This window comes from Gymnodraco acuticeps, unplaced genomic scaffold, assembly GCF_902827175.1.
Source record: "Gymnodraco acuticeps unplaced genomic scaffold, fGymAcu1.1, whole genome shotgun sequence".
Lineage (NCBI taxonomy): Eukaryota > Metazoa > Chordata > Actinopteri > Perciformes > Bathydraconidae > Gymnodraco > Gymnodraco acuticeps.
In genome coordinates, this window is record NW_022990023.1 from 39,609 (window position 1) to 60,776 (window position 21,168).

Sequence of the window (21,168 nt, forward strand, 5' to 3'; positions counted from 1 at the left end):
AGTCAGATGTGGATGAATATATTGTTTTAATGTTTGAGGTGCAATAAACGACACAGCAGCTTTTTGGCATGTTAAAACTATTATGTTCTGCCTCGCTCATGAGAGTAACAGCTGGCGAAATTACAGCCTCGCCTACTGATTTTAATTTAACCATATATCGAGCCCGATTCTCGATTTCAAATGTGTGCTCTAAAATGATATTTATAAATAACTATTTTCATTATTATAAGCAAGACAATAAATGGCAAAGATATGTAGAAAATAAACGTATTTAAGATACGTTCATAACAAACGTAACGTGGAAGAAAATATGCTGAGAAGATATGTAGAAAATAAACGTATTTGAGATACGTTCATAACAAACGTAACGTGAGAGAAAATACGTTTCTAGCTAAACGTAATTGAGAATGCAGTTTAGTTCTGTGGGAACGTAATTTTTAGGAGACAGGGTTGATATATTACAGTAAAACATTTTTACATTAGTGCAAAAGACTGTCCAGAGCAGCGTAAAAAGTGTTCGGTGCTGGATGTGTGTGTCTGTGTGTGTGGGGGGGATATTAAAGTCCAGGTCCAATGGGGACAGAGGGGAGGGAGAGAGAGGGGAGAGAGTTCAGCCTGGGGACAAAGCTGTTAAATCGGGTGGAGCTCGACGAGTGACGTGGTGTTGTTCCTCCAGGAGAGGTCCTCAGTGATGGTCACCCCCAGGAATTTGGTGCTGCTCACCCGCTCCACAGCATCCACTGATTGTCAGTGGGTGGGGGTGTTAGTTGTAGGTTCTCCTGAAGTCGACAACACTCCTCTTTCTTACCCCCACATTAAGGAAGAGATTGTCATGAATGCACAAATGGGAGGCCTGATTTTATGACTAGCACTAACACTTCATGATGGTGGAAGTCAGTGCTACAGGGCGGTAGTCATTGAAGCAGGATGGAGATGACTTATTCGGCACAGGTACGATGGTGGTTTCCTTGAAGCACGAGGGAACAACAGCCTGGCTCAGGGAGATGTTGAAGATGTCTGTGAGCTCAGCTGTGCAGTCCTTTGGTACCAACCAGGAATGTTGTCAGGCTGAGGCCCATCGTTTCGAGTGTTAATCCTTAACAGTGTGCTCCTCACACTGCCTTTTTTTCCTCCAACTTTTCCAACTTATTTTCTCAGATTGTTTATGTTCGCACAGCCAGACACCAAATTCAAAAGTGTAATGTGTAATGTGTTTGACAATACATTTGATTCTGATATAAAAATGTAATTATACAGTAATATGAGGTTATTTGATAATCGTAGTAAAATTATATTTTTAAACTGTTGTATTAATGTACGTGAAATGTAATATATAATCAATACGTTAAGAATTAATTCAATGTTATATTTCATATGTTCAAAATGTGTAATGACGTCGAACGAAGGTGTTTTCAATATGACAGTATGTTGGCTCTGCCTCTGAGGCCCAATATCCGGACATCTGATTGGCTGCAAATTGCATCACATGACTGACAAATCCAGGAAGTATTTTGGTTACCCAAGGCGGAAGCGTATATTTTACCGAACCTGAAAGTGTTTTCAAGAAAGAACATTGTTTACTAGGTCCAACACGGTAACAACTCACTATTCACAGGGAGGATTGGATGTCTTTACGTTGTTGGTAAGAACGCAAACTTGCTATGTTTGTCATTTGAGTATTTTTTCTTGTTAGCCGAGGTTAGCATGCTAACTGAGCGTTAGCCTCGAAGCTAACTTACAGTTGTTGTTTTTCATATGGTTATTCGGTCAAAGTTAGGATCAGCAGGCTAATCAGTTTGTTTAGACATTGTTATAGTCGTGTTATTATGTCAAATACATATAAATGATATGTTATTCTAGACTGTGTTTATAAAATAGTGATGCAAGATAATAAAAGTTGTGTGTCATCTCAGTTATGTATGTTAAATGAACAGATAAACCTTCAGAGTATCTCACCTTTTAGAAACTGTATCTCCCACATGTGATCTAACTAACGATTACATTATTTCTACAAACGTTAATAGAGTTAGGTGTTTATGTGGTTCCAACCAACATTACACTGTACACTTAATAAAGTACACATGTATGTGTTGTTAACTGGTAAAGTAGAAGATAACCAGATGTAAATAAACACATACCAATTTTTAAAAAAGTAAAATAATTAAAATAAAGGTTGAGTCCCTGTCCTATTTCTATAAACAAACAAATATAACTGGGCTGCAATATAAGACTTATTTTTATCATCAATTACTCTGCAAATGATCATGAATGATAAATCCTTTTCTCCCAAATATGTCAGGAAAAAGTGAACAATTTGTTGACAGACTATCAAAATGACTTCTTTAAAAAAAAAACGTCACCCAAAAAGGTCATGTTTAAACATCATGTTTTGAATTTAAAAAAGTTTAATTAGTTGGCAATTTGTGTTATGTTTAAGGTTCCTTGGCAATACGTCTGGCCCGACTGGTTATGCATCATTTGTTTTGTGTGTAGTAGTTCTAATAAATCCACTGATAATCCAGTAATTTCCCATGTTTTTATTCTTCAAGGTAGACTAGGTGACCCAACCGCTGCCCGATCCGATCTGGTTCTTCCCACCGGGAGTTTTGGCCTCTGACCCCGCTCACACTCAGTACTTCCAGACTTAGCGTTAACCTGTAGTTTCAGCCCATCTCATACATAACTGCCCCTTTCTCTGTCAATGGCTGGGCGTGGTGGAGGATCGACCAGGCCAAATGGTGCTGCCGCAGCAAGCAAAATCTGCCAATTCAAACTGGTGCTGCTCGGGGAGTCAGCCGTGGGCAAGTCCAGCTTAGTGCTGCGCTTCGTCAAAGGCCAGTTTCATGAATTCCAGGAAAGCACCATTGGAGGTAAGCGACAAAAACATACCTATTGACTTTTGAAGAAGTGTTTTTTTTCTTCAAAATATGTTTTGGCTGTCTCAGTTGACAGATTGTGTGATGGATGAATGTATCAACAATAGTTCCAATATATTGAGTTCAGAAATGTAAATATAAAGACATTGTCACATCTACCTATGGATATTTTCACACGTCCTGTTCCCAATGCCAAAAATGAACTTGAATGCTCAGAAGAAGTGACATGTATAATTCAAAATCTAAAATAAATAATAATTGTGTGTGTGAGTTTGAGAGAGTATTTAAGCCCTTAATTGCTGCGTACATGGACACTAAAACAACGTCATTCCACTGATCTCCATTATCCTGCTCTCCTCAGCCGCCTTCCTCACTCAGACCGTCTGTCTGGACGACACCACTGTGAAGTTTGAGATCTGGGACACAGCCGGTCAGGAGCGCTACCACAGTCTGGCTCCAATGTATTACAGAGGCGCGCAGGCAGCCATCGTGGTCTACGACATCACCAACACAGTAGGTTTCACCTGCAGGGAAACCACGCCATGATACACTCAGACGAGTTGTTGCTCTAGCAGTAGTGTTTTACTTCACTTAAGTGGCCTATAGGGCTGCCACTAAAGAGATATGTTCAGTATCGACGAATCTGCCAATTATTTTATGATTATTTTATTTGGTCAATTAAATGTCTACAAATTTGAATAATGATCACTGTTTGGAAAATCTTAGGTCATATCTTTTTAAATAGTCTTGTTGTGTCAGTCTAAAACCCAAAGTTATTTAGTTACCACAAATTATAACAGAAAAGCAGCTAATTTAATTTTCTTTATGAGGCTAACAAAAGCATTTTCTGCCATTTAAATGTTAATAATATTTTTTGTTACTTAATTGTTTTCATATTCCTCGCTATTGTTACCAAAAGTGGCACTAAAAACATCTTGATTCACAAATTGAGGCAAAACTATGAATATAATCAGAAGTCATTGAACATGTTGTAATGTTTTAGGAGATGTCATTTAATTGTATGGCAGCTGTGTTGAAGGGTAGAGCAGCCTAGGTTCTGAGTTTACAATGACATTTCACCTAGTCTAAAATTACACTTGTAGGTGTTCAGACATGAAGGTGTTTTGACGTCACACAGTGACAATACATATATGTTCCACTCGGCCTGAATATAGTTATCATGTGTGAACATTCATCGCAGAGTTCCCGTTAGAATATTTTTTCTCGCCGGTCAACATGCCCGTTAAAGTTTAAATTTTCCGGACAACATTTTAAACGTGCCGGTCAAAGGTCTTCTTTGTTATTTATTGAGCTTTAAAACAAATTGATATGATTCGATATTAAACAAACTAATTATAGTAGATTAACTACATTATTCAAAAGTGTTCAGTAATTTAAAATAACACAGGAATAATAAACGGAGCACTCTCCCCCTCTCCTGACAGCCCGCCAGTATCATGCAGCTCGCGGATCAGTAATGAGTGACCCGACAGTAAAACTTATCTATAACTAGTTTAGGTAGTTTGAGAGGTCATTAAAATAGCTACGTGTGATATTCTAGCCTGAAGTGTGTGTTTTGTCCGCTCACCGCTGCATGTGATTATGCAGAGCTGAGTGTCGACTCGTCAGCAGCAGCTGATCTCTCTCCCGTCAGATTAGACTTCATTTGCGTTTATGTCCATATCGATCAGATCCAGCTAGTTCTAGCTAATGATATGACTACCTGCTTATTAAAAGACACCTAAACAATAAGCGTCGCTATGCAACCGGGTGAGGCCGCAAAGTATAGCGCAGCATTATGCATTTGTTTACATGCCTACCGGAACCCCGAGGCATTACCAACAGATCAACGCACAATCAACCCACACAGGACATCTCTTTCTCCACATGAAGTGTTAGACATTAGAATTGACTATTCTTGTCTGTCACATACTCAAGTCAAGTGGCGCAACTGATGCGGTATTGCGCTAAGGGGAAATTATTTTTGACCGGACACTTTGACCGGAGAGATTTCGATTTGCCGGTCATCAGCATATTTTACCGGTCATAGTCCGGTAATTACCGGCTAACGGGAACTCTGATTCATCGATATTAATACAGTTTGTTGCTCAACTAGGATACATTTACAAGAGCAAAGAACTGGGTGAAGGAGCTGCAGAGACAAGCCAGCCCCAACATAGTGATCGCTCTGGCTGGAAACAAGGCCGACATCGCAAACAAGAGAGCCGTAGACCTTCAGGTATGACGAAGTACAGCACAATGAGTTCACACATTCAAAGCCTAAGTCTTAATTTATTTAATTATAAAATTGTAATAAACTTTCCAGTGCTGTAAATGTTTATCTGTGTCCCTTAATATCTAAATGATGTGCTTAGGAGGCTCAAACATACGCTGAGGACAACAGTCTGCTGTTCATGGAGACCTCGGCTAAGACTGCCATGAACGTCAATGAAATTTTCATGGCTATTGGTAAGTTCAATTACACACATTTCAAAACAAGATAACTGACACTTACTTTGACTGACCTCACATGAATTAGATAGGTACTTAATTGATTTTTGGCCATTTTTTGATTGAGACTGACACTGGCTGTCAGATCGACACATCCCTATTGGGGCAAAAGCAGATATATGTCCACATTACTTCATCCGAAATCAAAAGAAACATTTAATCACCTTTTTAAATACAAGCGGTTTGCTCAAATAAGAGCTGTTTGTGTCCAAGAGATTTTAGGTGAAGACAAACTTAAAGCTTGTAAGTGTGAAGATTATTTTGTTATGCTGCAACTTTACCATAGCTCTTTTCAAACATCCGTTGTCCTGTCCCTGCAGCAAAGAAGCTCCCGAAGAGCGACCCCCAGGGAGCTGGAGCGGGGGGGCGGACCAGGACAGGAGTGGATCTACAGGAGTCTGCGCCTCAGAGCCGCAGCAGCCACTGCTGCGGGGGGGGCAACAGTGGCAATTAGCAAGGAGAAAACCATGAACTTAGTGAGTGAGCACTGAACATCGTTTTAAGGACAGCACGTAGCTAAAATCCCAGAGAGGCAGGAGAGGGCAGAGCCACTCGCCACCCTGCACTTAAACTGAGATTACAGATGAGATTATCTGGATCCTCTTTGATTAAAGGAACTTTTTTTTTAAAGAATCATAAGCTAGAGGGAATCACCAAGATCCCTCACTACTTCTCTGTCTCTCCCCCGTGTTACTATCTACCTCCCTGTTCCTCTTTGGCCTCCCCCTCCTTTGATTGAATTCTGTCTTAAAATATTATTTTTTTTTGAAGAGTGATGCTGAGGTTGTTTGCCATTTTCTGTATTTGTGTGTGTGTGCGTGTGTGTGTGTGTGTGTGTGTGTATAGTACATACACATACATGTATAATGGCAGTTTACTTTTCTACTCATCCCTCTATATTGATCATTACAATTAAAGATAAAAATACCCACCTACTAATGCGGAAATTGCATACGACGGAGCATCTAATCTTTTAAGGTTTTTGTCTTATTGCAATTTAGAGAACAGCATTCTGTTCTTGCTAGGGACCTGGACATGACTCTAGACTTTAAGGAAAGCTCTAGACTTTGCTTCTCGAAGCAGGTTGTGATTTAATAGGCTACACTTCTGAAGATGTTTCTGAACTGTGCAACAAATGCAGTTGTTTGCATTCATTGTGTTTGGATACCTGTAACATCCAAGAGTTGTTAGCCTTTTTTAAAAGAAATGTGAAAATAACGTGTAAATCAAAAAAAAAAGTAATAAATAACATGCAAGATTTGTTTTGTTTTTAATTGTTTTGCAATGGTATGGTCAGTCATTGGAGGATGATAATTTGATTTGGGTGAGTGTTCTTTATTAGCAGGAGTGTTCAAACTACTCTGGTCTGGTTTAGGGTTTTCTAAACAGGGTTTTTAGATTTCTAAGATACAGTCTTCTTCATCTTTACATCCAGGACTATATATTTGTGTTGACCCTTTCTCTTATACTTGTATAATTTCACACATACATAGTGATATCTATATCACTCACATATGAGAGATATGTCTCTTTTATCCAGTAACTAACAAATGTCTGAATCTTGCCCTGTATTATGCTATTGGAAACACATTTTTTAAATGATGGGAATTCTGAAATGCCCCTTTGTGCAGTGAGGGCCAGAAATAATCAGATAGCAGGAATGATATCAGTAAACCTTTCCAACCACTAGATGGCAGCATCACACTTTAATCTAAAGTCCCAAATGCGTCCTTTACAAGGCATGTGTGGCAATTAATGTATCATGTTTCCTTATGAGTAACTAAACACATTCAATTGGTATATAATTGCTCTTAGTCTTCAATCTTTAATTCTTCAATTATTGATATTGAATTCAACATTAAAGTTATATTTTGTGCAAAATTGTCAATTCAATAGCTTGAAGAAAGTCTGCCAATCTGTGTGACGATATGTACATTACTATGCCAAAAGCTATTAGTGGCAAAGTTAGAAAAAGATGTCTTGCAGAGGATCGGACCAGAAGGGGTTTGCTTCTTTTATGGCAGCCTGATTATTCTGCAGCTCATTTTAAAGAAGGGTTTTGTTTAATGAAGCATGAACACTCTGCTTTAATGAACGGTGCCTTTTTAATAGAGGTCTGAAGGCTTTGAGCTTTAAGAATAGTTGCTTAAGAAACTGTAAATGGCATTCATGCAAAGAAGATTTGCTATAAATGTAATAATTGCATCAGCCTGAGCAGTAATAGCAGTGAGATAGTAGCCATGCCATGTTTAAATGTATCACACATTTAAAAAAGATTTTTCAGGAAATCTAATAACAGAATATGTCTTACACACCAAAGGACCTTGAAAGTGTCCCTTTATAAAACATTTATTTGGATAATAACTTTGTCTTCATGCTTTACTTTACATGTGAATTCTGCATACAGAACACACTCAACAAACACATTTAAACAAAATGTCAAATATGAGATTTATTTTTGAATGGTAATATAATGAGTAATTGCTGTTTAACCAAAATACAAAATAAACTAATGAAGAATTATGTACAATGCAGTGGATTAAAGTATTGTCTGTTGTTCTGACCCTCCAAATTGTAATTTACAGACAAACACACACACACAGATACACACACACACAGACACACACACACACACACACACACACACACACACACAGAGGCATACTCGCCTCAGAAAAAGGCAGCGGTCGGCCGCTCTTTTCACAGTAAATGATTTCTCATTTGTTGAACTGTCAGTCAAGATGTGTTCTGTCAGAAAAGAAACTAATGTCATACTTGGCCTCTGTGAATCATAATGCTGTGAGAGCTGGACTGAAATTGACTGCGTTTAGAGGAAGAGATTTGCAGAATAAAGGAAATGTGCCGTGAAAACAAATGCAGCCGGTTAAGCTTTTACATTATTTCTACTCATATTGGTTCAAGAAATAAGACAGGTTAAATAGCCAAAACCTAGATTTATTGTGTAGTTTTAATAACAATAAGGATTTCAGCATTGGTTTTGTGATCTTGAGCCACCAATGGGGCAATTTTAGGGTAGTACAAAAGACAGAAAACAGAATCAGTCAAATTCTCGCTTTGATAGATTCCTTCTATCTGCCTGGACAGAAAGACATGTCATTAAATACCAAGGGCACAGAGACACGGTATCTGGATTGCATTCTGTAGTTAGAGATTCCTGATAGCGATAGTATATGTGATGCGGTACAATAATTGTCTCTTATCTAAAATGAAACATCTAACAATGTTGCCACCGGGTAGGAACATCATGAAGCAGGAAGCAGGAAACAGAATAAAGCACAATGGACAGTCGTTGAATGGAAAGCAAATGTTATGTTGAATCAGATTTTGCCCATATGTTTTATTGAATATTCACACTTTGGCAACTGATTACTAAAAGCCAAGTAAATAATGAATTCAACTTTTTTTATTTACCCATTCACTTCTTGCAGGGAGTGAAATAATATAATCCCATATCTGTAGAGTAAATATAAATCCTCTGTGACCATTTCACATTTAAAAAAATAACATTTATGTTCGCGTTTTCTTCCTTTAATCACTTTTCTTCAAGGCATCACCACCCTCCCAAGCATAGTTCTGTTTCTGAGTAAACACAAGTGGACCTTAGTGGCATTGGCCCTCAAGGACAGAGGGGGCGATAGAACAAAATGCACACTCAGCACATCTCACCCACAATCATTTGAATCCGTTTTTAAAGGTGTCATCATTTATTCTCAATTCTTAGGATCAGTATTTTACTGTCACATGTTTCTGTCTAACCTTACATTTATAAACGGCTAAGTGTTGACAATGTTTGACTCAATCAATACCAAGAAGTTACTTGTGTTCTATGATGAATAAAATATCTAAATGTTACTCCGCTGTAGTGGAGTAGTAACTGTTTGTCACATTAAGTCTGAAGCTTATTTGTAGTCATGCAGATACTCTTAAAGGTACCCTATTATGCTTTTGGGGCTTTCTCTTTTCTGTAGTTTTTCAAGACTGCCTCAAGGACTTAAAAACGTGGATGACCTTAAACTTTTTGATGTTAAACACGACCAAAACAGAAGTTATTGTACTTGACCCGAAGAATCTACGAAACAAATGATCTAAAGATATACTAACTATGGATGGCATTAATTTGGCCTCCAGTGAGACTGTAAGGAATCTTGGTGTTATATTTGATCAGGATTTATACTTTAACGCCCACATAAAATCAATTTCAAGGACCGCCTACTTCCATCTACGTAACATTGCAAAAATCAGGCATATCTTGCCTCAAAACGATGCAGAGAAACTAGTCCATGCATTTGTTACTTCTAGGCTGGATTATTGTAACTCTTTATTATCAGGGTGTACCAAGAAGTCAGTTAAGTCACTTCAGCTGATTCAAAATGCTGCAGCTCGTGTACTAACTAGAGTTAGGAAAAGGGACCACATTACTCCTGTTCTGGCTGCCTTACACTGGCTCCCTATAGAACACAGGATAGAATTTTAAATTCTTCTTCTCGCCTACAAAGCCCTTAATGGGCAGGCGCCATCTTTACTCATTATACCCTACTGTCCTACTAGGGCATTGCGTTCCAAGAATGCAGGGTTGTTGGTTATTCCTAGAGTCTCTGAAAGTACAATGGGAGCCAGAGCCTTTCTTATCAAGCTCCACATTTGTGGAATCAGCTTCCAGTTTGTGTTCGGGCGGCAGACACCCTATCCGTTTTTAAGACTGCGCTTAAGACCTTCCTTTTTGATAAAGCTTATAGTTAGGGCTGATTAGATTCAGCCCCTAGTTTTGCTGATATAGGCTTAGTTTGTCGGGGGACATCTTACTTCTTCCTTCTCTCTGTCTATACCTGTGTACTCTCATGTTCCGATTAACCCAGCTTCCCCACATTTCTTTCTTTTTGGTGTCTATATACGCCGGGATCCGGAGTCATGGATGATCTTGCGGTCCTGTGTCCTGGATTGCGAGCCCTGGATCTTGAGTCGTGGCTGTGGTCCTGGATCATAGGTCCTGGATGGATATCCTTGTGGATTCATCTTCCTATTATACACACATGCATTTCCAGACATTTGGACTACCTATGTTGTAAATGTATTATCTCTTCGATTTACATACGGCATCTATTGCACGTCTGTCCGTCCTGGGAGAGGGATCCCTCCTCTGTTGCTCTCCCTGAGGTTTCTCCCATTTTCCCTTTAAACTGTGGGTTTTCTCCGGAAGTTTTTCCTTGTACGATGTGAGGGTCTAAGGACAGAGGGTGTTGTATTGTCATACTGATATTCTGTACAAACTGTGAAGACCACTGAGACAAATGTAACATTTGTGATATTGGGCTATATAAATAAACATTGATTGATGATTGATTGATTGTAGTGTGTTATAAAGGTGTTTGTGATGCAAGAGTTTCTCTCCCACACACTGCCCCCCCCCCTGCCTGAAACGCCTCGATTGTAGTCCTTTGTTTACTTTTGCGCCATATTGACATCACTATGTAACACTTGCGTTTCTTTTGGCTAGCACTCCAACACATTGTGTATGTTAGCTAACCAATCAGAGCAGATTCGGCTCTGGTTTCAGACAGAGGGTGAAAAGAGGTGATGCAGCACAGCCAGTATAAGAAAAGTAAAGCTCTTTTTGAACATTAAAGCATGTAAACATGTCACAGTAGAGGCAAAAAATACATTACATTTCATGTCATTTGTTAGACGCTTTGATCCAAAGCGACTTACATATATTCAGTACTGTGGGCAATCCCCACAGGAGCAATTTGGGGTGAAGTGTCTTGCCCAGGGACACAACGACATGCTGACTGCAGTGGGACTCAAACTTGCTATCCCCTCCCTGATTTGAAGTCCAGCACACAATCCACTGAGCCACAGCCTCCCAAATACAAATATGAAACCTGAATATGAGCATAATAGGGCCCCTTTAACCGAGGAGGGTGACACTGTTTAAAACTGTGAACGTCCATCAACATGGGTGCAGCATCCTCTCCTCCAGATTCTCACTCTTTAAATTAACTACTCTTATCTTTCAAAGTGCCATCTTAAACAAACTTTGAAGATGGAAAACGTTGCCATAGTGACCAGGTTAAACTGAAGGGTACGGCAGGTTTCTTACTAATTCTGGGACCAGAGGAATAGAAATAATGAAAGCACTCAAGATAATGACGGAGCCGAGCATTGGTATTCACTTTGATGTCTGATTGGACTACGGCTTCATGGAAATATGGCAACAAAATACACCATATAAAGCCATTCGTTTCAAATGTTGCTTTTATTGTGAAGCATTATTTTCAAATGTAACAAAACACGGTATTGCCATGCATTTTCTTTTCTTATACATAGTGTGATAAGAAAAAGAAAATGGTTTATAATAAATGAATTAATCTAAAAACAAAGTTATAATAATAATGGAGCGGCAACAATTATTTTACTTATTGATGAGTTGATTACCAGAAAAATTAAGTATTTTGATAATCAAGTAGTCATTTGAGTAATTCATGAGGCAAAAATCACAGAAAATGCTTGCTTTTCAGCCCTGAGAATATGGATATTTCCTACTTTTCTCTGTTTTATATCATATTAAGGTAGTATATTTGGGGTTGGAAGACAATTAAAAACATTACTTTGTACTGATATGGATAAAAAACTCAATAGATTAATCTATGATAGAATTAGCAGATCGATAATGACAATAATTGATTGGTTCAGCCCTTAATAATAATATCACCTGTGTAACTTCACGTACAAAATGTTATTTATACGTAACAAAAAAACACAAAAGATCTAACACAAAACCAGCACACCCCATGCCAACAGGAGACGCTGCTGTTGTGTGCTACATGTGTCCGCATGTTTTCTTTGTATCCACAAACACAAGCAGGGACGTCACTCCATGTTGAGCTATGATATCTTACACCGTTGTCTCTGGTCACACCAGCCCGTGCACCTTTTATTTTTAGGGCGTCTGCCTTGTGGCAGGGTAAAGCAGGGAGCAAAAGGACTTCAGTGAGAAGGACAGCTCAAACTCCAAGTATGTTTCCACCGAGATCTATCATCGTCCGGCTGACAGCTGACCCAGACAGCAGGTTGAACGGCCGCAGCAAATACCAGCATGAGTCTGTGTCACTGTACTCCCAAACTCATCTGCAGGCATCTACTTTTGAACATGGCCCAACAATGTTAATGAGGGGCTATAGAGGGGTGGGATTGGGGGGTGATGTCTGTTGATAGCACACACACAAGACCCAAAGGTGGAGAGGATTTGACGTGTCAGGGTAATACAACATTTTCCTTTGACCCCTCAACCAATTCATCTTACTGAAGTTGCTTCTACGTGGTAGTAGGTTGTAATAGATTTATGAACATGCATTAGCAATATTTCAGTAGGTCTTTTTCAAATAACTGAATTGAGGTCACTCAAAAATGTATTTTCCCTGGACAACATTATCAAGTAATGAGACAGAGGTAAACTCAACTGGGTTTACATATAATACCATATAACTTGATGGGGATTATTACAAATCCATTTGTTGTATATTGTCCTCTCTAAACATGGCATTAAAAACTACAAATACCACCATGCATCCCACCTTACAAACAAGGTGTTGCTAGTTGCAATCCAGTTGCATTATGGTTGCATTTTACTGCTATTTCTTTTAATCTACTGTGTGTCTTGCAAATCAAGCAAGTGTTGTGATAATGATACTAAATCACTGGAGTGACCCTATAATATCTGCTCTACTTCACACCACTAAGTAGCTCCAAGGCAGATTGGCTGATATCAGTTTATCGTCTGGACATTTTGAATTTTGAAGTCGGCCAATATGTTGCCTTAATTTGAAATGTATGTTTTTTAAGAATTCCTCATGAAAAAACATATGAAAATGAATGATGTCAATTTAGAAGCAGTGGCAGCGTGATATACACATGTTTGTCCACATCATAGCACTGACTTCAATGTAGGCCTACCACTCAGTCCATGTTGTGTTCCCAATTTGTAAGTATCTTTCTAAATTATTTTTATGATTTGTGTCAATGTTTTTTGAAGAGGCAAAAACCCCATTATGTTATGCTCTACTATTCACTGTCTCAAATTGTTGTCTTAAAGCTAAGCAGCCATGTTGAAGAAACAATCACACTTAATCAAAATCTATTCTGAGTATAAAGTCTGCATTATTGTGTTTATCAATTCTTGTAGATGTGCAGCTAATTTGTAATACTTTGTATGCTGCAGGGTAGCTTGTGAATGTTTCTCCTTGTATCTATATATGTTGTATATATTTCACATTATTATTTCAAATCTGCAAAGTTACTAAAGGTATTAAATACATTTAATTGGGTAGAAGTACAGGATTTACCTCTGAATTGTAGTGGGGTACGTTCAAAGTAGCACAAAAATAATAGTCTATCAAATTTGTAATTGAGTAAAGTAATTGAGTACTTAGTTACTTTACACCAATGGAATGGTTGTTCCTCTGTTTTCTCTTACGGACTGCTTTAATTTGTCCCTCTCTCTCTCTCTCGTTCTCGCGCGCAACGTTTTGGTATCTCAGTCGCGCAGGCGGCAGTGGCACAGCGCGCGCACATTATCCGCGTGGTTTATCTCGGATTGCTCACAGGACTGAAAAGCCTGCAGCTGAGCTCGCTCTGTAATCAGTGACACCTGAAAATGGACAGCAGCAACGGAGCAGCAGTGAAACACACAGGTAAGAAAACGCTTTTAATTCCCACATGTCGAGGCGGTGTCCCTGTTTGTGAGTCATTTTACACGCATGAAGACGCTCCAGTCTGTCCACTTAATGTTTTACAAATGTTTCCACATAATGTGAGTCTTTTTCATGAGGTAAAGATGAATTGTCCGAAGCTGTCACAAACCAGCAAATACACTATTAGTTGTGTTTGTAACGCTACTCGAGGGACAACAGTGTGTCTGCAGGTGTTTTACTTTTCTTAAATGAACACATTTACCCTCTTTTGTTACGATGAAGCTGTTGCTGCCTTTAAAAATAATGTGGTTGTTGTAGTTTTTGAACCAACTTGTTGTAAGGCTGTGAATGTTTGAGCAAGACTGGCCAGGATGCAAACATGTTACCCTTTATTTTAAGTTGAGCTTTCAATTTCATTTCAGCTTTCACATTTGTTATCTTTACTTAACTCTCGAGTTTAGATTTAGAGTTTAATAAACATTATGTTTGATACGTTTTATTTATTTATCATGGTTCATACTAGTGGTCTTTCAGTGGAGTCAAATGTGATAAAGCAGGTTAATGAATTGAGTCATTATCTAAACCTTGGACTTCAAGGATCTTACACTATATACCCACAAATTAAAGTTGTGAATGTTTTGTGTTCCCATGCACATTTTCACACTGGTACATGTGTGTTCGTATGTGTGCCTGTGATGCTTATGTTCACCATCTTTAGACCTTTCAAACTTTTTTTCAATAGGACTTATTGAGGGGGACTGTTGTATGTGTGGGGGTTTTATTCCTCCATCTACACCTAGACTGAATAGAAAAATACTAACTCTTAGTATTGGAAAAAACTGAAAACTGCTTATAATGTCTTGTTATGTCCTTGGGAGAAGAAAAGGAGTGAACTTGGTTATTAGTGGTTATTCTCTTGATGCATGCATTTATATTATGATCTGAAAACAATCAAAAAGGCCCAAGATAAAACATGTGTAATGTTGGTTTCGTCAGGCCAAAAAGTAAAACAGTAAATACTGACAATTGAGAGATTTTTATTTAACATTTTACAAAAAATAATGATTTAATCACTTATCTGACTTTGCAAGTAGTTACAGAATCCTTTCAGGTCTGAATTATACATCATTCAATGTGTTGAAACACATTGTGAGTCAGCCTTGTTGCTCACATTTCAGCTCATTTGTGTTTTTTCCTGCGGTCTTTCACTGTCCTTACTGAGTGTTGCCATGGCTTACTCAGCTGCTACTCAATTTGAGCCGAGTATACCCACTTAAACACCAAGCGTTGGCCACATCATCTTCTTCATCCTCTTTAGATGACCTTGCTCTTCCTCGTCCCCCTCTGCGTCAGTTTCAAACCTAAATGGCTGCAAATGACGCCCGCCTTCCCGCCTGCCAAGCACCGCCGCAGAGATGTTCTTTCCCACTGCATGCGAGCAGTCATTTTCACTGTGAACAAAAGGTCCTTGATTCATCAAATCCCGCACCTCCTACTGCCCACTCTCCAGAGTGATGCTGTAATTTTCACTAGCACTGCTCCTGTGTGATGTGGGGAGAGTCCGTAGTGTTTTTGTTGTACCTTGTGTGATTCTGGTGGTGTTTTGCTGTAGGTGTGTTCACAGCTGGGACACACTTACACTCTCCAAGCAGCATGATGACTCAAATTCACAAAATGAGCCTCCTAAAAAAGGCTAAGCCGGTTTTGATATAGAATATTTTAAACATAAGATAAACTCATTCTGCTACATACACTTTACTTTAAACATGTTGAGGAACCAGACTGCTAACAGCTTTAATTGAAAGGCAATAGGTAATTGTTTTGGGGCTCGTTTTAAAGAAATGACTCTGACAATGAGACAATTTTAAATCCTCAGTCAATGACAAACCTCACTTTCACCAGAACAGTGCAAAATGATGTGAGAGGTCTGGTTAGCTTCTGAGTGGGTATACAAATTGTGGTTCAAGGCCACCCAGAGCTCTGTGAACGAAAAATATTCTTAAAGGTTTTTTAGGGAGTAGAGGACACGAGCTGCCTAAAAATAAGCCGACAGATCCTGTCCCCTGCACACATAGCTTAATATTCACAATGGGGGTCAATGGCTTGTCTGGTTTGTGACATGGCAGGCAAATGCAAATATGAAGTGCATAGTGCTGAAATCAAATAAACAAGAAAAGTAATGGACAACCGTTTTCAAAAACCCTGCAAAATGTGCAATAATAACATCTAATGAATTACAGTAAAAGCCAATAAAAACAAATTTGCTCCTACGTAGGCCTGTCTTTGCTACTTAACCAGGAATATACTAAATGTACCAAATAAAGATACATATATTATTTAAACATCTCACAGTAAATTGTGTTTTCGTTTGGGACTATTTTCTGCGGCAGGATTATTACGCTTGTGATAATTCAACTGCAGGACGGTCAATGTGGGACCTACTTTATATTCCCTACAGTGCACAGTTAATCTCTGAGATATGATGGGTGGATAGGCCACTCTAACCATCTTCAGCCACCTCTCTGGAATGATATGAGAAATCCAAACATTGATCTTCGCTTTGTGATGTGTGGCCAGGCCCTTGTTTCTTCAAGCAGAGCCAGCGTTTACCCTCACATGAATCAGGGTTTATACTCTTAGACCCCATATATAGCACACATCTCATCCCTGCACATGGCTAGGTCCCATTCACAGATTACTTCTCCAAACAGTGGTGATGAAGTTGAGTGACCAGCCTATCTCCCCCCCCCCTAACTTTCCCTCCCACCTCAGAGCAGTGTCCTCTGTACTTTGGCATTCGGCCATCGCCGTCTGTCTCAGTAAAAACCATCGGCTGTGAAATTGAGAATAATCATGTGGAACGAGATTGGGACCGGAGCAGCTTGAGCTCCAGCGCTTCGCTGACAATGGACTCATGGCTCCTGCTGATAAAGTCCACCAGGGATTGAACAATAACCTACAAAACCCTTTTTGTTGACGTGTGAAGAATATTACTTTTGGTCTTTGGCATGACGAGTGAAGATCTACAGACTCGTCAAGCTTGATCCTTTAGTTTATCACTCAGATCTGTTTATTGTTTAAATATTAAGGAGATTTTCAATTGGCACTCATAAATACTAAAATGTAACGTGTGTGTTAATAATATTTCACTGAAAGTATTCAAGTTTGATTAATGAATTATGCACACAAACCTATTTTTCTCTATCTGATGAGCCTCTGGATAGTTGGCGAGATAAAATACAATTAAACTATGAAATAAAAAACCTAACAAAACATTCAAACCCCATGAGAAAAATACTATATGGAACCAAAAGGGTAAAGTGTGGTAATCCTATTATCTCTGCTGCACTTAGCAACATTATTGAATGCTAATTTGAAACATTATCGTATATTGTAGTGCTATCAGAAAGGATAAGTAGTCAAGTTTAATGTGTTGAAATATACGAACATCTCACAAAGTTCCCTATAGGAATATATGTTTTGAATAAATGAACGCTGTGCTCGGATTTAATACTAATACGCTGTCAAGTTTAATTTGTCTCTGTTATAAACTTCTATTTAAATCATGAACAATGGAAACCAAAAGCAAAATAACCAAATGAAATAAGACAGTTCAGATATATAAAATAATGTATACAAGATGTAAGAGAATGTTAATAAGGTTGTAAAATGACTCGGTCAAATGCGCATTTCAAAATAAACCCATCATGTTAGAGTGAGTGTAAACAACTCTTAACTTGCTCTGTGGATAAACGGTAATTATTCATTATCACACACAAACCAGAGACCTTAGTTGAAAAACCACTTCATGTCTGTACCTAATGTAAAAAGGTAATACTTACAACAATAGATAGATAATAGATATCACACTGAAATGTCATTGTCATGGACTTGAACAAAGCCGGTTAAATATTATTTCTGGCAAAATTATAAATTATGTAAAGCTGCTCAATATTTACTTAGAGCCTTAATAAGTGTGAATCCAACATTTGTTTCCAGTCTTGCTTGACATCCTGTTACAGTGACTTGCCTCTTTGGAAAAAATAAAATCTATATTATATTTGTTTAATCTTTGTTAGTTTAATCTTTGGTAGGATGCTTCAGTGTCGCTTTGTGACTGTGGTGTTTTCCAGGATGAGGAGGAGCTGCATTCAGGGCCATATTGGAAGATCAGCAGTGCATTAGAAACACTTCATTGTGTTTACCTCCTCTACAGATATTGCTTATAGCAGGTCTCCAGCCTCTTTAAAGGGGCAGATGGGCACCACCTGCTCCGTGGCATCTATAGGACCAAACGTCTTCAGTCAGGGCACATCCTGTTTCCCATAGTCACCTCAGTCTGTTGGAGGTATCACAGGCGTCATCTCCCTTTCATTTTCATTAATGCTCATGTAACAAAATGTCATTTGTAGGCGGAAACATGTTTCACATATTGACTTACCTTCTGTAGCGCTATATCGATAATCGGTTTAATGCAAACCGATTTAGGCCTCCATAATACATAGATTTCTTGCTTTTTCTCTGGTAGTTATAATATTATTCAGTGCAGTGCTTTTGTAGCAGCCATGTTCTGCCTAAATTGTTTTTGTTGCACCCCCTGCCTGTGTTGTCAGCACACATTTCCCTTTGCAGATGTCCAACACAGATAAAGGGAGAATTAAGACAACAAATGTTCAGACAAACACTTCTGTCTTCATTCTGTGTTACTAATTTGGCCCAAAAATACTCTTATCCACCATCAATAATAATTTCAAATGCACTGTCAGTGTAAATATATACCAGGGTCACCCTCAGACGAAGCTTCCAACAGTTAATGTGCAGCTTATCACAACAGACCCCCAACAGATTGCTCTTCCCCAGACTCCCCTCAGACACACTGAAATGGATTTCTGCTTACGTCTCCCATCAAAGATGTAATGGCTCTCTGGTTGTGTCATTACAAGTCAGACGACCCCTTCGCACAGTGGCAGCTTGAACCTGCCTCTGGACTGATAACTGTGATCTTTATTTGGCTGCCCCCTGACGCTCTGCTTACCACCCTCCCCCCAACAAATGTCAGTCCGCTGGAGTCAAGGGTGGACAAACTGTCCTTCAAGGTGCTGCAAAAATGTCAAAACCCCCCCAAAAGATGAATAAAAAACATGTAATGACAACACAAGTGGGTCAATAATGGCTGTAGTGATGAGAAAACTATAGAGAGACTGGCTTTCGGTTTTTAAGACTGAGTTAAATGTTTAATTACACTGACGAGTCTTTTCAAAGCTCAGACATCATTGACAGCATCAATCATTTTCTCAGCATGTTAGGCCTGGTTTACAGTTTTGGAAACTCATGGTAGGGTTTTCCTTGCTGCTGAACTGTTCATCCTCCTTCTAAATCACAAGCTTAATCTGAATTTGAAAGAGGTTTATTGCATAAAGCTTTTCACTTACAAGGAATGTGCTCTGTGTTTTAAGTATACAATAAACATATTATGAGAATGAACATACAACTATAAGGAAGGTAGAAGGTCGAGAACCGAAGTATGGAATAGAAAATATGGCTTTTATGAAGAACATATTAGAACAAATATGTACAATGTGACAGTTAAAGTGCAGGATGAATACAAATCGTATATGGGTAGAGGGATGTTCAAAAGACACACACTGACTCCTCTTTCTCACAAGCTCTTCTGTGTTTAAAAACGGCCTTGTTTTATGTCTTACAATAGTGTCAAGGTGCAAAAGATACACTGATTTATACAAATAGCACAGCTTCTCTTGATTTCACCGTCCCAGTATTTTTCAAAATGCCAGGCGGTTAGGTTAGTAACACCCAATGGTATTTTGCATATCACATGTTACCTGCATTTACTGCATAAATACTTCTGCACATTGGGGTTTACGTTGGCTAATAGGTGGACGCCCACTCGGTCTCTTGTGTGTGAACTGGCAGCCATGATGGATAGTCACTCTTTCAGTCTCCATCATACGGACAGAGGGCCGGCAGACTCCTTCAGGGCTGTGTGGGAAGTTGCATTTCCGCACGGTCCATTACCTCTCCATTCCCCTGTGGCTGCATTGCAGGTGGAGATTTAACACAGCAGGTGTGTGTGTGTGTGTGTGTGTGTGTGTGTGTGTGTGTGTGTGTGTGTGTGTGTGTGTGTGTGTGTGTGTGTGTGTGTGTGTGTGTGTGTGTGTGTGTGTGTGTGTGTGTGTGTGTGTGTGTGTGTGTGTGTGTGTGTGGTGTGTGTGTGTGTGTGTGTGTGTGTGTGTGTGTGTGTGTGTGTGTGTGTGTGTGTGTGTGTGTGTGTGTGTGTGTGTGTGTGTGTGTGTGTGTGTGTGTGTGTGTGTGTGTGTGTGTGTGTGTGTGTGTGTGTGTGTGTGTGTGTGTGTGTGTGTGTGTGTGTGTGTGTGTGTGTGTGTGTGTGTGTGTGTGTGTGTGTGTGTGTGTGTGTGTGTGTGTGTGTGTGTGTGTGTGTGTGTGTGTGTGTGTGTGTGTGTGTGTGTGTGTGTGTGTGTGTGTGTGTGTGTGTGTGTGTGTGTGTGTGTGTGTGTGTGTGTGTGTGTGTGTGTGTGTGTGTGTGTGTGTGGCCGGCGCATTTACATTAACATACTTGTGTGATAGTGAGGATGCATGACTTTAAAATGTCCTTTATAATGGGAAAAGCAGAATTCCTAAGAAAGAGAATTCCGTATATTTAGATGATTTAGCACCGGGATTTTTAATTTTTGATCTACCATCTGAACTGCCAGTGTTTGTGTCCCATGATTTCTTCCAGTCCTTAAAACAAAACCCTAGTAACTGCTAGCACTGCACATGTAAAACAACTCAGAAGGGGCACCTTGATGTTCTTTTTGCAGCAGATGAGGTTTTCTTTTCTCCATGAATATTTCTCACCTATTTACAGCTTGCAGAGGGGACAATAATTTAAACAGGTTTCTGCAGTGTATGTTGTTCGCTAATCGCCAAAAGATTAGTAGACATCATCAGAAAAATCAGAATTCATTTCTTTGAAGTAATGCATAGGACACCCTCGTCTTGTTGAGTAAAAGCATGTTAGCGGTTGTCAGGCCTACATATAGCAGTGGACC

The 21,168-nt window shown here is 39.1% G+C and overlaps 2 protein-coding genes across 4 annotated transcripts in view; both read left to right on the top strand.

Moving 5' to 3' along the window:
• The first annotated feature begins 1,398 nt into the window (after window positions 1-1,398).
• On the top strand, window positions 1,399-6,647 carry LOC117545136 (ras-related protein Rab-5C-like). 2 transcript variants are annotated; one of them, XM_034214820.1, is made up of 6 exons: window positions 1,399-1,642; window positions 2,550-2,870; window positions 3,238-3,389; window positions 4,993-5,115; window positions 5,252-5,345; window positions 5,708-6,647. In XM_034214820.1, the coding sequence occupies exons 2-6, from the start codon at window positions 2,702-2,704 to the stop codon at window positions 5,839-5,841; spliced, it is 672 nt and encodes a 223-aa protein (XP_034070711.1). In that variant the 5' UTR covers window positions 1,399-1,642; window positions 2,550-2,701; the 3' UTR covers window positions 5,842-6,647. The 2 variants fall into 2 exon arrangements, with proteins under 2 accessions (XP_034070711.1, XP_034070713.1); XM_034214822.1 differs by having other exon boundaries at window positions 1,492-1,642; window positions 2,554-2,870.
• A 7,345-nt stretch (window positions 6,648-13,992) lies between these two features.
• Window positions 13,993-21,168, top strand: part of LOC117544818 (zinc finger protein 385C-like) — a 70,764-nt gene continuing 63,588 nt past the window's right edge. The window contains exon 1 of one of the 2 annotated variants that reach the window (XM_034214271.1): window positions 13,993-14,095. In XM_034214271.1, coding sequence (XP_034070162.1) covers window positions 14,059-14,095 — 37 coding nt within the window. In that variant the 5' untranslated portion in view covers window positions 13,993-14,058. The remainder of the gene's footprint in view (window positions 14,096-21,168) is intronic. The other variant, XM_034214272.1, reaches the window with a different exon arrangement.